This window comes from Macrotis lagotis, chromosome 7, assembly GCF_037893015.1.
Source record: "Macrotis lagotis isolate mMagLag1 chromosome 7, bilby.v1.9.chrom.fasta, whole genome shotgun sequence".
Taxonomy (NCBI): domain Eukaryota; kingdom Metazoa; phylum Chordata; class Mammalia; order Peramelemorphia; family Peramelidae; genus Macrotis; species Macrotis lagotis.
This window is the reverse complement of record NC_133664.1, coordinates 220,161,676-220,176,786: the sequence shown is the minus strand read 5'-3', so window position 1 is coordinate 220,176,786 and position 15,111 is coordinate 220,161,676. Positions and strand designations below refer to the sequence as shown.

The 15,111-nt window shown below is 37.5% G+C and overlaps 1 protein-coding gene across 3 annotated transcripts in view; it reads left to right on the top strand.

Moving 5' to 3' along the window:
* Positions 1-15,111, top strand: part of CECR2 (CECR2 histone acetyl-lysine reader) — a 161,541-nt gene that overhangs the window by 104,734 nt on the left and 41,696 nt on the right. For 2 of the 3 annotated variants that reach the window (XM_074194957.1, XM_074194956.1), the window contains exons 4-7: positions 176-315; positions 2,281-2,385; positions 4,715-4,752; positions 5,569-5,738. In XM_074194957.1, coding sequence (XP_074051058.1) covers positions 176-315; positions 2,281-2,385; positions 4,715-4,752; positions 5,569-5,738 — 453 coding nt within the window. The remainder of the gene's footprint in view (positions 1-175; positions 316-2,280; positions 2,386-4,714; positions 4,753-5,568; positions 5,739-15,111) is intronic. The other variant, XM_074194958.1, reaches the window with a different exon arrangement.

The following is a 15,111-nucleotide window of genomic DNA, read 5'->3' as shown; positions in this document are numbered from 1 at the left end:
ATGGATAAAAAAATAAATTAAAGAAAAATTAATCTTGATCAAATTTTTTAATCATCAATTGTTCATTGTTATATTCCAGGAACTTATCTTGCCCTTGAGGATTTTATAATTTGGTTAGAGAGTGCATAGATTTTGATTTCTCATTTTAGTTTCCCTTCTTTCCTCTGGCATATAGGGTTTGGATGCAGATAGCCTCCGAGTGGAACCTTTGGGGGAAGATAGCACTGGTGCATTGTATTGGTATTTCTATGGAACTCGAATGTACAAAGAAGACCCAGTACAAGGAAAATCCAATGGAGAACTGGTTTCAATCAAGTGAGTACATTGAGGGCAAAGAATCACTGCTTTTCTTTATCTTTTTCTTTCCCTGAAAAGATAGATCTATATCCACAGAATCCTACATATAATAGATGTTCAAATCATTGTTGAAATAGTTATTGCTGTTCAAATATGTCTGACTGACCCCATGAACCATAGCATGCCAGTTTCTTAAATCCTCCACTGTCTCTGAAAGTCTGTCCAAGTTCATGTTTATAGATTACAAGACAATATCTTCCCATCTCATTCTCTGCTGTTCCCTTTTCCTTTTGCCTTCAACCTTTCCCAACATCAGGGTCTTCTTCAATGAGTCCTGTATTAATATATTGGAGATTATAGACATTGTTGTCATCAGTAAAAATTGATTATACGAAAAATTGATATTATAGTTTAATAATTCCCACAGGACAGTCTTGTGAGAGGTAGGTTGATATAGTAGGTAAATATAGGTAATACATCTAAAGCAAGGAAACCTATTTCCTGCCTCTGAAACTTCTGAGCTCTGTGACTTTGGGCTCTAATCCTTGGTGTTCTAATCTTTAAAATAGCATAAATGATAGCAGACATCTATGTAGTGCTTACTATGTGACAAACACACTGTTATTAGCTCATTTGAGCTTTATGACAACACAGGGAGATAAAGGTTTTTATCCCCATTTTACAGATGAGGACACTGAGGCAGATGGAGGTTTAAGTGACTTGCACAGGATTACAAAATGTGTCTAATCTGGATTTGAACTTGGGTCTACCCGACTCCAGGGCTGGTTCTCCACCTACTGTGCCACCTAGCTGTCATATAGGGCATTTAGCTCTAGGTTGTTGTGAGTTTTCTATGATACATAATGTATGTAAAAAAAATTTTTATAATACTATGTAAGTATTCATTGTTTATTGTTTTTGTTCTATTCTAACAAGTGATGTATTAGATCTAAAAACCAAAGAGCTGGTTTGAAGTAATTTAGCAAAATAATAATCAATAGGAGCTACTGATCTTTATAGATCTTGAGATATTAAATGATATATCCTTAAAGAAAGTTTTCTAAGTCATTATTCCACCCTCTGTCTGCATGTTACCTATGCTAGGGAAGTTTAATTTTTTGTGTCAATTTAGTCATTTTTCAACTAAATATAACAAGGTTTTCCTTCTATGAATCACATTATCAGCTACTTAAGGTTATCCAGAAGATCTTGTAATTTTGTTCATTTTAGAAACAATGATTTAGAAGTGGGTCTGCTGTCCCCTTGCAAAACTATCTGTAGAATATACTAGATTCTATAAAAGAGCCAGTCTATCTCTCTGTAGAACTTGATGACTTTAGGGGTGTCTCACCCAGACTGGGAGTCTAGAAGCTCCTCTTAGGTCTTCTTCCAGGATTACCCTGCATGGGAGCCTTAACCTGCTCTCTTATTCTGACCCCCAATCCAGGGGGCTCACTATGTTTGTGTCAGACTTAACTCAAGACTACACAGCTTCCGCAGTCTTGCAGCTTATAATTCCTGAACTCACGGGTTTTATCAACCTCAACCTCCCCTAGTATCAGGCTCACAAGTGCACACCAATAGACCCAGCCACTTTGACTTGTGAAATGCGACCTATACTCTTAATTAGATCTTCCTAACAGATGAAATAACTTGGGGCTCAAAGACTTGCAGAAGTTGAAACAGCTCTCAACTTCAAGTCCATTATTAGCTCTTGGAATCAAGTAAGTTAAGAGTCTCTTGATTTTAGACCTCTAAGGATAGAGATTGTATACTCCCAACGAAGTAAAAGTCCTAAGTAACACAAATTTTCATCTTGCAACTTAAGACTGTTTCTTCTGTTTTATTTCTCCACCATGAAAATGAAAGACAAGTTCTTTCCTTTCTCTTGATGATGTTCATTTCATCCTTTTTTTTGGCAATCTTATGACAGTACTACCCTTTTAATTTAATATAGTTTACTTATAAAATTTTTTTTATCAGGGAAAATGGAGGACAGAAAAATGTCCCAAATGTACCTGGAAAAACAGGAAAAAGAAGAGGACGACCCCCAAAACGGAAGAAATTACAGGAAGAAATTGCGTTCAAGTAAGAACACTTGAAACTGTCATCCAGTAGTCATAGCATTGCGGGATCTCAGAATTAGAAGAGCCCCTCGTATTTCACATGAAGACACTATAATTGAAAAGGCTGTGTCTAGGATCACATAACCTGGTAGCAGAGTCAAAATAATGACCTCAGTCTCCCACTTCTCTGCCCAATACTTTTATACTCCATAATTCTCCCCCAATGCACATTGAAGTGGCAGAATTCATGGTGTTGGCTTTTCTTTTTCAATAGATTCTTATCACACAATTGTTTGAACTCATAGCAGTACAAGGGATTCCCCACTCTTTAGGGAGCTGGAGGAGAGGAATCCAGCTTACTTAATCATGCACCAGTGAGAAAGTTCTGAATTAATCTCTCCTCCCTATGATTTTGTTTTGAGAATGCAGTTTCATTTTTATAGTATCAGTTTAATTCACCAAACATTTATGAAGTGTTTGCTTTGTGCCAGACATAGCCAGATCATAAGAGGCACAGACCATTGCCTCTGCAGACAGAGGACCTGGATTCTAATCCTACTTTGAGGCACTAGATTAAGTGTCCTTTGAGGTTCTTGCCAATTAAATCTTTTATCTACAAAAAAAGTTATTTCCTTCAAGAAGTTGATATTCTCCTGGAGGAGAATAACATATGGACACTGAAAAAATATAAAGAAATTTGGGAGCCATGATGTTGGCTGAGAAAAGGCACCTCCACATATATGTGTACTTGTACAAATGAAAAACAGTCACACATGGTAGGCAGCCTGTTCCAGCTCCCAGATTTAATGATAGACCTTGGCCACAGTAATAAATCCCGCAGCCCAGATCTCACCCTTAAACAATACCCTGGAGAAGTCTTAAGTCTAATGTTCTTTGACAAGCCAGATTGTATTTTTTCATCCACCAAGTTAGAATGCGACTGTGATTATTTTTATATTTCCATGAATTGCAGGGGGAGGGGAGACAATTGGGGGGAGAAATAATTGTGCATAGGGTCCTGGTCAACTTTGACAAATTGCATATAAGAGAAGGCTTTTGTGGATTATAGATTTTATTGATTCTCAGTAAGAAATTCATTGAAGATTAAGTCAGACGACTCTTAATGGTTTTGATTTTAATTTGTGGAGCATTTTCAGGTTCTTAGACATGACTGGAAACTTGCCCTTGTCCTCATGACATTAGCTTATCATTAGGGAATATAAAAACCCTAATAGTAAGACTGAGAGCCCACTTCTATCTGTCTTAAGTAATTACCAGAGAACAATAGGTGAATTTCCATATTGAGGAGTTAAAAATTTGTTTTTGGAATCTAGATCTGATCATTTGAAGAATTAGAGGTTTAAATAGTTTATATTCCATATACTTTCTGTGAGAAATATGCCATAATACCTTGTGCTTTAAGCTATTGTTGGTGTTGTGTTTTCTTGGCAAAGATACTGGAGCAGGTTGCCCTTTCCTTTTCCAGTAGATTAAAGCATGGTTAAGTGATTTTCCCCACAGTTAATAAGTGTCTGAGGCTAAATTTGAACTTGGGTCTCCAGACTCCAGGCCCAGTGGTGTGTGTCCATTGAGGCTCCAGCTGTTTCTCTCTAGCTGTTCCCTGTTCTCCACTGCTACTAATGTTAAAAACTCCATGTATTCTGAAGTCTGTGTACTTTCCAAGTTCTCATCTTCCCCATATATTGCATCAATTATAGCATATCTTCCAAAAGCTATCTTAGATTTAATGGATCTATGCTCCTTTTTTTTAACTCCCTTTTTAGGAAAATAAGCAAAATCTCCATATTAAAATTCCCTAATCACCTTTTATTTTTCAAGAGCAAGATTGTAGTCTATATTCCTTTTTGAACAACAAAGCCTTCATCTTCAAATGTTAAGAATTTAAAGTCAGATTCTCTTTTCCTGAGTAAGAGGCAGGTGAGAAGTTTAAATGCTCACAATACTTCATGGATTTATGCTACCCTCTACTGGCATAAGTTCAAAATCCAAAAACTTGAAGAGAAATTTCTCATGTATATTTATCAGTGTTAAAGCATGATTATGAAGAACAGAGGGGAAAGGCCTCATCCTAAATGATGTAGATTTCCTTAGTTCCATTTAAGTTAATGTTAGCCAACCGTTAATCAGTTCCTGTTAATGGGAAAGAAGGAACTGTTACCTGCTTTGGGGTTGTCATCTCAGTTTCACCATCTTGATAGCAATTTTTTTTAATGTATCAAGGAACATAGTTACACATTCAACCTTTTGATTAAGTCATTATATTATGTTTCCATTGAAGGAAAGTTAAGTCTGTGCTTTAAATGATTATTCTTTGTTTCCATGTGTTTCAGTGAAAAACAAGAAGAAAACTCACCACAGACAAGAAATGGTAAATTTTTCTGGGATTCAATAGGGAAAGGGCATGTAGTTCATTACATAAATCTCGTATCTCTGCTGCCTTTCCTTTCTCTGTGTCCTAACATAACATGTCCCCTCTCCTTGTTTTTGCCCAGATTATCAGTGATGCCTAAAATGCTTTACGTCCTTATCTTCTCCACCTCTTCTTAAAATCTCAGCTCAAACAATCATTTTGACATGAGTCACTTTCTAATCCCCTCAATCCTTAACATTTCCCCCTGGAAAATGATCTTATATTTACTTTGTATCAGACAGACACATAGTTTCCCCTGATAGAATATAATATGAGGTCAGAGAATATAAATTTTGTTTTTTGTTTTCCCCAACCCCTAACACAGAATATAGTTAATCACTGCTTCTTGATTGATTCAGAATTATATAGCCTGTGTTTTTTGATCTGAAAAAGATTGACTTGTGGTAGTAAAAATGTACGGGAAGATAAAACTATGGACCTTGTGTAAAGCCAGGAATCCCACATGAGAATAAAAATAGAAGTTGGTCACAACTTAAAACTACTTCATAACCCACAACTCCTAAATCTGTTTAAAGCTGTGCTTTAAGCATAATCAATCTTAGGTTTCACTTTGAACATCAGTATTTTTTCCCCACTATACCTTGAGGGTGGGTAAGATATCACAAAGGAATAGTTCAGAAATTTGAGTTCCTTTCCTAAATTTGAAGGAGAACCCAGTATACAATATGCTATTCATGTTATATGATAGAGATAAAACTTATAGGATAGAGGTGTTACATAAAGTAGAATAAAACTAAGCCATTTTGGTTTTAGGATCCCAGAGACCAGGGCATGGGACATGGTGGCTTCTATGTCAAACAGAAGAAGAGTGGAAGCAGGTAACAGAGAGCTTCAGAGAGAGGACGTCACTGAGAGAGCGACAACTGTACAAGCTCTTGAGCGAAGACTTCCTGCCAGAGATTTGTAACATGATTGCTCAGAAGGTAAATACACTCTTAGCAAGTATTAATTCTCTGAGGTGATCAAGACTGTATGCTTAAGATGTTTATTGATTAAAAAAAAAAAAAGAATATTTCTGGTTAGGACCAAATCTGAATATTTTGCCTTCCAAAGGTATTTGTAGAATGTAGAAAAATAGAATAGTTGTAAAATTAATCTGGGAACAGAAGAAATTTTATTAATAATTGCCACAAAATCTATTTTAATACTTGAAACATAAAGATAAGTTTCTTAACTGAGTGTGTGATGTTAACTTTAAACCAAATCTAATGAGAGTAAGATTCAGCTTTTTAATTTAATGTTATCAAAATCATCTAGTTTGTTTTTAGTGATGTTCTCAATCTCTTCTTTGGTCATAAACCCCTTCCCTTTCCATAGGTATAGTACTCCGTGATCTTCTAGTTTGCTTATAATATGACTTTTTATGTCTAAATCCTGTATCCATTTGGATCTTATCTTGGTATTGGGTGTGAGGTGTTGGTCTAATCTAAATTTCTCCCATACTAACTTCCAATTTTCCCAGCAGTTTTTGTTGAAGAGAGAGTTTTTATCCCAATAGCTGGACTCTTTGGGTTTATCAAGCAGCAGATTACTATGATCAATTCCTGCTTTTGGACCTAGTCTATTTCACTGATTTACCACTCTATTTCTTAGCCAATACCAGACAGTTTTGGAGGATTTTTTGCTAGGCAGTGGGGCTAAGTGACTTGCCCAAGGCCACACAGCCAGGTAATTATTAAGTGTTTGAGGCTGTATTTGACCTCAGGTCCTCCTGACTACATGTCTGGTGCTCTATCCACTGCACCATCTAGCGGCCCCATATCAGACTGTTTTGATGACTGATGCTTTGTAATATAATTTTAGAAATGGTAGGGTGAAGTCACCTTCTTTTGCACTTTTTTTCATTAAATCCTTGGAGATTCTCAACTTTTTATTTCTCCATATGAATTTACTTGCAATTTTTTCTAACTCATTAAAGTAATTTATTGGAATTTTGATTGGTAGGAAACTAAACATGTAGTTTAATTTAGGTAGAATTGTCATTTTTATTATATTAGCTTGGCCTATCCATGAGCAGTTGATGTTTGCCCAGTTATTTAAATCTGATTTTATTTGTGTGAGACGTTTTTTGTGATTGTTTCCAAAAAGTTTATGAGTCTGTCTTGGCAGGTAGACTCCCAGGTATTTTATATAGTCTGAAGTTACTTTGAATGGGATTTCTCTTTCTAGCTCTTTCTCCTGCATCTTCCTAGTCATATATAGAAATGTTGAGGATTTATGAGAGTTTACTTTATACCCTGCAACCTTGCTAAAGTTTTTAGATGATTTTTTTGGGATTCTCTAGGTATACCATTATGGCATCTGCAAAGCTTTGTCTCCTCCTTTCCTGTTCTAATTCCTTCAATTTCTTTTTCTTCTCTTATTCCTAAAGCTAACATTTCTAATACAATATTAAATAGTAGTGATGATGATAATGGGCATCCTTGTTTCACTCCTGATCTTATTGGGAATGGCTCTAGCATATCCTCATTGCATATAATGTTTGTTGATGGTTTCAGATAGATACTGTTTATGATTCTAAGGAACAATCCATTCATTCCTTTGCTCTCTAGTGTTTTTAGTAGGAATGAGTGCTGTATTTTATCAAAAGTTTTTTTCAGCATATTTTGATATAATCATGATTACTGATAGGTTTGTTATTGGATATAATTATACTGACAGTTTTCCTAATATTGAACCAACCCTGCATTCCTGGGATAAATCCTACTTAGTCATAATGCATTATCCTAGTGATAATTTGTTGTAGTCATTTTGCTAAGATTTCATTTAAGATTTTTACATCTCTATTCAGCAGGGAGCTAGGTCTATAATTTTCTTTTTCTGTTTTAAATTCCTGGTTTAGGTATCAACACCATATTTTCTTTATTTTTTTTTTTTAGGTTTTTTTCCCAAGGCAAAAATGGGGTTAAGTGACTTGCCCAAGGCCACACAGCTAGGTCATTATTAAGTGTCTGAGACCAGATTTGAACCCAAGTACTCCTGACTACAGACCTGGTGCTTTATCCATTGCGCCACCTAGCCGCCCCTCAACACCATATTTTCTAAATTTTATTTATTTATTCTTATTTTGTACAAATAATGTTTTTTTATACATTACTAAAGTATTCTTGTTTAAGTGTAAACATAATACCCCATCCACCCAAGAAAATATAGACCCCGCATAAGCGATAAAATAAAGGGGAGAGAAAAAATAAAACAACAATAATAATAATAATAATAATAATAATAATAATAATAATAATAATAATAGGTATGGCCAGGTGGCGCAGTGGATGGAGCACCGGCCCTGGAGCCAGGAGCTCCCAAGCCCAAATCCAGCCCCAGACACCCAACAATCACCCAGCTGCATGACCCATGCAAGCCACCCCAACCCCATTGCCCTACAAACTCCCCCAAAAAAGACCCAAAATAAAATAAAATAGTAATAATAATAGTGGGGGCAGCTGGGTGGCAGACAGATCACTGGCCCTTGAGCCAGGAGCACCCAAAGTCCAAATCCAGCTGCAGACACCCAACAATCCCCCAGCTGTGCGGCCCCAGGCAGGCCACCCAGTTCCATTTCCCTGCAACATGCCCCAGAAAATAATAATAATAAAAAATGTGCTTCAGTCTGTGTTCCAACACCACCAGCTCTGTCGCAGGTGGATCACATTCTTTAGGATAAGTCCATCAAAAAACCTAGTTCCATATTTTTCCACCGTTGCCATTGCTGATTGCAACTCCCTCCATTCATACTTATCTACTACCATGAACTATATTTTCTCTCTCCTTGCACTCTGTCTCTACTGTAGGGTAGTTGAGTGGTTCAGCAGATAGATCCCCATCCCTGGGGCCAAGAGGCCCGAACCCACATACCACCCCTTACCCAGCATCTACCCGGTCCTACATTCCCAGACAGGCCTTCCAATCCCAGGCCCTTGCAAGAAGTAAAAAAGAAAATGTGCTATATCTGACCACTCTCCCCCCATGGTCCATCCTCTCCTCCATCACTCACATACCCCCCTACCTCCTGTCCCCCTTCTCTCCTTCTTACTCCAGATGTCTATACCCCATTGAGTATATATACTATTTCCTCTCCTACCCACCTTTGATGAGGGCAAAGATTCCCTCATTCCCCCTCACCTTCCCCCCTTCTATAACATTGCAATAATAAGAAAAATCTTATTATATGAAATATCTTAGCCTATTCCTCATCTCCTTTTTCTTTCTCCCATTACATTTCCCCTTTATCAACTTAATTTTTATACCATAATATATCTTCAAATCCTGCTCTACTAAATGAGAAGGTTCATATGAGTATTATCATTATCATTTTTCTGTACAGGAGTACAATGTAGTTCATCATCATAAAATCCTCATATTTTCCTCTTCTCCACTCTGTATGAGTGAGTCCTGTATCTGAAGATCGAACCTTCTGTTCAGCTCTGGCCATTCCAGCAGGAGCATTTGAAATTCCCCTAGTTCATTGAAAGTCCATCTTTTTCCCTGGAAGAGAACATTTAGTTTTTCTGGGTAGTTGATTCTTGTTTGCATTCTAAGCTCTTTTGCCTTCCCGAATATTATATACCAAGTCCTACGAGCTTTTAATGTAGTTGCTGTTAAGTTCTGTGTTATCCTGACTACAGCTCCACGATATTTGAATTGTGTCTTTCTGGCTGCTTGTAATATTTTCTCTTTGACTTGGGAGTTCTGGAACTTGGCTATAATATTCCTGGGAGTTGTTTTTTGGGGGCATCTCTTTCTCAGGGAGATGGGTAGAGTCTCTCCATTTCTATTTTGACCTCTGCTTCTAGGATATCAGGGCAATTTTCCTGTAATAATTCTTTGAAAATGATGTCAAGGCTCTTTTCCTGGTCATGACTTTCAGGTATTCCAATAATTTTTAAATCATCTTTCCTCAATCTGTTTTCCATATCACTTGTTTTTTCTTTCTTTCTTTTTTTTAAATTTTAAAATTTTTTAAAATTTTTATTCACTTGTTTTTTCAATGAGATGTTTCACATTTTCTTCTAATTTTTCATTCTTTTTGGTTTTGAAGTATTGAGTCCTGATTTCTCATAAATTCAGCAACTTCCCTGAGTTCTATTCTTTGTCTGAAGGATTTGTTTTCCTCAGAGAGCTTTCTTATCTCTTTTTCCATCTGGCCAATTCTGCTTTTTAAAGCATTCTTCTCCTCAGTAGCTTTTTGAACTGTTTTATTCGTGTGACCTATGCTGGTTTTTAACATGTTATTTTCTTCAGCATTTTTTTTGGATCTCCTTGACTGCTGACTTCTTTTTCAAGTTTTTCCTGCATCTCTCTCATTTCTTTTCCCAATTTTTCTTCTATCTCCCTCACTTGATTTTCAAAGTCTTTTTTGAGCTCTGTCATGGCCTGAGCCCAATTTCTGTTTTTCTTGGAGTCTTTCGATGCAGGAGCTTGTACCTCCTCATCTTCAGATTGAGTGTTTTGATCCTTCTTGGGATCACAGGCAAAGTATTTCTCAAGGGTGTTCCTGCTTACTCATTTTCCCAGCATGAACCTGGTTTTTGGGTGTTTTCTGAGCTTTTGGGACACCCCCACAAGGATCTCAGTATGTGAGGCTCTGTCCTCCCTCCTGGTCTGTGAATGACCATAATAACCTCCCCCCTCTGCCACGGGGGGGGGGGGGGGGGGGGGGCTAGACTGCTATCAGGATCTGAATGTGGTCAGAGCCCCAGAATCCTGCTCCAGGGACAGAGGACAGAGCTCTGCAGTCTCTCTTCACTCCTCTCCCTAAGCTCAGCAATCTGATCCCCTTGGGGGCTCTTGGTTACTGGCTCCGCCTGTTCCTGTTTCCTGGATCTGGGCAGTGGCCCTGTGGCTGGGCTGAGGGCTGGGCTTCAAGTGCTCCCCGCTGTCCCCCCATGTTGTGCCTGGTGCTCCCTGGGGTGTAGGTCAGGAAAATCCCCCATTGCTGTGAGCTGTGCCCTGGGGCTGCCTCCAGGAGGCTGAAGTTACTTCCCTCTGGCGTGCCACCCCTCTGGTGGGCCACCCCTCCGATCCCATGGAGCCAAGCCTTTCCATTCTTTTTCAGGTTACCCTGGGTTGGAGAATTTCCTCACTGGATCCCTCTGTGGGTTCTGTCTCTCTCGAAAATGTAGTTAGTTTATAAGTTTTGTTCCAGAGCAACTGAGAGAAGGTCCTCTCCTGTCGCCATCTTGGTTCCTCCACCCTCAACACCATATTGATGTCATAGAAAGAGTTTAGGCAGAGTTCCATCTTCCCCTACTTCTTTTTTTTTAAGGCAAATGGGGTTAAGTGGCTTGCCCAGGTCACACAGCTAGTATCTGAGGTTGCATTTCAACTCAGGTACTCCTCACTCCAAGGTACTCTATCCACTGTGCCACCTAGCCTCCCCTTTCACCTTTTTTTCCAAAGAGTTTATATAGAATTGGAACCAGTTGTTCCTTAAATGTTTGATAGAATTCACTTGTGAATCTATCTGGCCCTGGAGATTTTTTTTTAGGGAGTTCAATAATGGCTTGTTGAATTTCTCTTTTTCTAAGATAATGTTATTTAGGTATTTAAGTTCCTCTTCATTTAACCTGGGCAACTTATATTTTTATAAATATTCATCCATTTCCCTTAGATTATCAACTTTTTGGCATAGAGTTGGGCAAAATAATTCCAAATTATTACTTTAATTTCTTCTGTATTGATGATGCGTTCACCTTTTTCATTTATGATACTAGCAATTTGGTTTTTTTTAATCAAATTGGTCAGAGGTTTATCATTTTATTGGGTTTTTTTTTCAAAAAACCACCTCTTGGTTTTATTTTACTGTTTCAATAATTTTCTTGCTTTCAATTTCATTAATTTCTTTTTTAATTTTTAGAATTTCTAATTTGGTATTTAATTGGAGGGTTTTCATTTGTTCTTTCTCTAATTTTTTTTTAGTTATATATTTAGTTCATTGATGTTCTCTTTCTCTAATTTGTTCATATAAGCATTTAAAGATGTACTATATCCCCTGACAGCTGCCTTCACTGTATCCGATAGGTTTTGGTATGTTGTTTCATTGTCATTATCTAGGATAAAATAATTAATTCTTTCTATAATGTGTTTTTTGTGATCCACTCATTCTTTCAAATGATGTTATTTATTTTCCAATTAGTTTTGGGTCTATCTCTCTCTGGCATGAGATTTTTATTTTATTATGATCTGGGAAGGATGTATTCACTATTTCTCCCTTTCTGTGATTGATTTTTAGGTTTTTATGCCCAAGTACATGGTCAATTTTTGTGTAAGTACCAGGTATTGCAGAAAAGAAAGTGTATTTCTTTCTATCCCAATTCAATTTCCTCCATAAGTCTATCATGTCTAGGTTTTCTAACAATCTATTTACCTCCATAACTTCTTGTTTATTTTATGGTTAGATTTATCTAAATCTGAGAGCAGGAGGTTAAGGTCTCCCACTAGTAGAGTTTTGCTATCCATGTCTTTATGTAACTCCTTCAACTTCTCTAAGAATTTGGATGCTATACCATTGGGTGCATACATATTTAGTATTGAAATTACTTTATTGTGTATGGTACCTTTTAGGAGAATATAGTTTCTTTCCTTATCTTTTTTAATGCTATCTATTTTTACAGCTGCCTTGTCTGAGATAAGGATTGTTATGCCTGCTTTTTTCACAACAGCTGAAGTAAAACATATTTTGCTCCAACCTTTTACTTTTATTATATTTGTATCTGCTTCAAATGAGTTTCTTGTAAGCAACATATTGTAGGATTCTAATTTTTAATCCACTCGGCTATTTGCTTACATTTTAAGGGAGAGTTTATCACTAACTCTTCATTGCCCTCTATGTTATTTTCCCTCTGTTTGTCTTTTTCCCCTTTTTCCCTTTATCCATATTCCCCAGTATTTTGTTTCTGAATACTACCACCTTCAGTGTGTTTGCCCTCCTATATCCAACTCCCCTCCCCTTTTTTCCCCTTCCTTTTTCCCCTCCTTAATTCCCTTCCTTCTGTTGGTTCCCACTGTCCTCTCCCTCCCCTTTTATCACTTTAAAAGTGTGATAAGTTTCTTTACTTAACTGAGTGTATATTTGTTCATTTTAAGCTAAATCTGCTGAGAGTAAGATTCAGGCAGTTCTCACCTCCTCCCTCCTCCCCCTCTTATTTTTTTTTTTTTAGGTTTTTGCAAGGCAAATGGGGTTAAGTGGCTTGCCCAAGGCCACACAGCTAGGTAATTATTAAGTGTCTGAGACTGGATTTTTTTTTGAACTCAGGTACTCCTGATTCCTGGGCTGGTGCTTTTATCTACTGCACCACCTAGCCAGCCCCTCTTTCCCCTCTATTTCAATAAGTCCTTTGTACCTCTTAATATATGAGATTTACCCCATTCAGCCTCCTCCATCCTCCCCTTTCTTTACTATCCTTTTTTTTAGAAGGTATTGTTTTTAAATCATTCTGTCTGAGTTACTAAAAGGTCATGAGTGTCCATCATTTCTAGCTAAGTATATTCTCTCTAATAAAATTACAATTATTGAGAGTTATTAGAGTCTTTCTCCCAGATAAGGATATATCCAGTTTCATCTTTTTTGGATAGCAGTTTCTCAAATAAGTCATGAGTGTCCCTCTGTGGCTAATTAAATTCTCTCTAATAAAGTTAAAATTCTCTAGAATTATTAAAGTCATTCTCCCAGGTAGGGATATAGCCAGTTTCATCTTATGGGATGACAGTTTTTTTTTCCCTCCCCCCCCTTTTTCTTTTACGTTTTCACATGTCTCTTTGAGTTTCCTGTTTGACGTCCAAATTTTCTGTTAAGTTCTAGTCTTTTCATCTGGAAAAGCTGGAAGTCTCCTATTTCATTAAATGTCCATCTTTTGCCCTGGAAAAGAAGACTCAGTTTTGCCATATAATTAATTCTTTGGCTGTATTTCAAACTCCCTTGCTTTTTGGAATATTGCATTCTAGACCCTTCCATCCTTTAATATTAATGCTGCCAGGGGCGGCTAGGTGACGTAGTGGATAAAGCACCGGCCCTGGAGTCAGGAGTACCTGGGTTCAAATCTGGTCTCAGACACTTAATAATTACCTAGCTGTGTGGCCTTGGGCAAGCCACTTAACCCCGTTTGCCTTGCAAAAAAAAAAAAATATTGATGCTGCCAGATCCTGTTTAACCCTTACTGTGGTTCCTTGGTATCTTTTTTTGTCTTCTTGCAGGATTTTCCCTTTTATCTTATAGTTCTGTGATTTGGCCACAATTAAGTGTCTGAGACTGTATTTGAACCCAGGTACTCCTGACTCTAGGGCTGGTCCTTTATCCACTGCGCCATCTAGCCGCCCCAGATCAGTGTATTCTTTCAATAACTATCTTACCCTCTAGTTCCATGATACCAGGGCAGTTTTCCATCACTAAATCCTATAATATTGAGTTCAGGCTTTTTTTTCCCTCTTCAGTATTTTCAGGAAGACCAATAATTCTTAGGTTAACTCTTTTCATTCTATTTTCGAAGTCAGTGGTTTTGCTGTTGAGGTATTTTCCATTTTCTTCTATTTTTTCAATTTTTTGGTTTTGTTTAACAGATTCTTGTTGTCTCATGAAGTCATTGGTTTTCAGACTCCATTCTTTTTTTTTTTTTTAGAGAAGAATTTTCTTCATTAAACTTTTGCAACTCCTTTTCCAATTGGTCAGTTCTATTTTTGAAAGAATTTTCCTTTTAATAGTTGAGGTTTTGAGAGACTTATTTTCTTTCTGCATTTGTCCAGTTGTGTTTTCCAAGGATGTGTTTTCGTGTTGCAAGGTATTACTCTTCTCTTGGGTTTCTTTACCCAAATTTTCCAATTGATTTTTCAACTTCTTCCTAATTTCTTCATGGAAGTTTTTATATGCTGGAGATAAAATCATATTCTCCTCAGAGGTTCTATATCTCTGAGTTAGGACCTTTTACTTCTAGGTAATTTACTATGAACCTTCTGGTGTTGGAACAGGTGCTGGTTCACAGAGGTTTGGTGTTGGGATCCCTAGAAGCTTTTACTCCCTGGCTTTAGTAACTCTTACATGGGCCAGCCAGTAGGGAGTGTTAGAGGCTGGAACTCACCCTTCAGCCCTTTCAGTAAGCCTCAGACTGGCACTACCACTACCCACTACCAATGGCTCACTCTCCATTTGGTTCTTGGAGTGGTTCCCACAGTGAAAAAGCCTCCAGGGCTGATCTTAGAGTAGTCCAGCTCTCCCCCCACCTCCACTGTTTTCATGGTCAAGTGCTTTCTCTTTATGCCCAGCTTACCCATGATCCCCAAAGACAGACCTTGAGGTTCATGTTG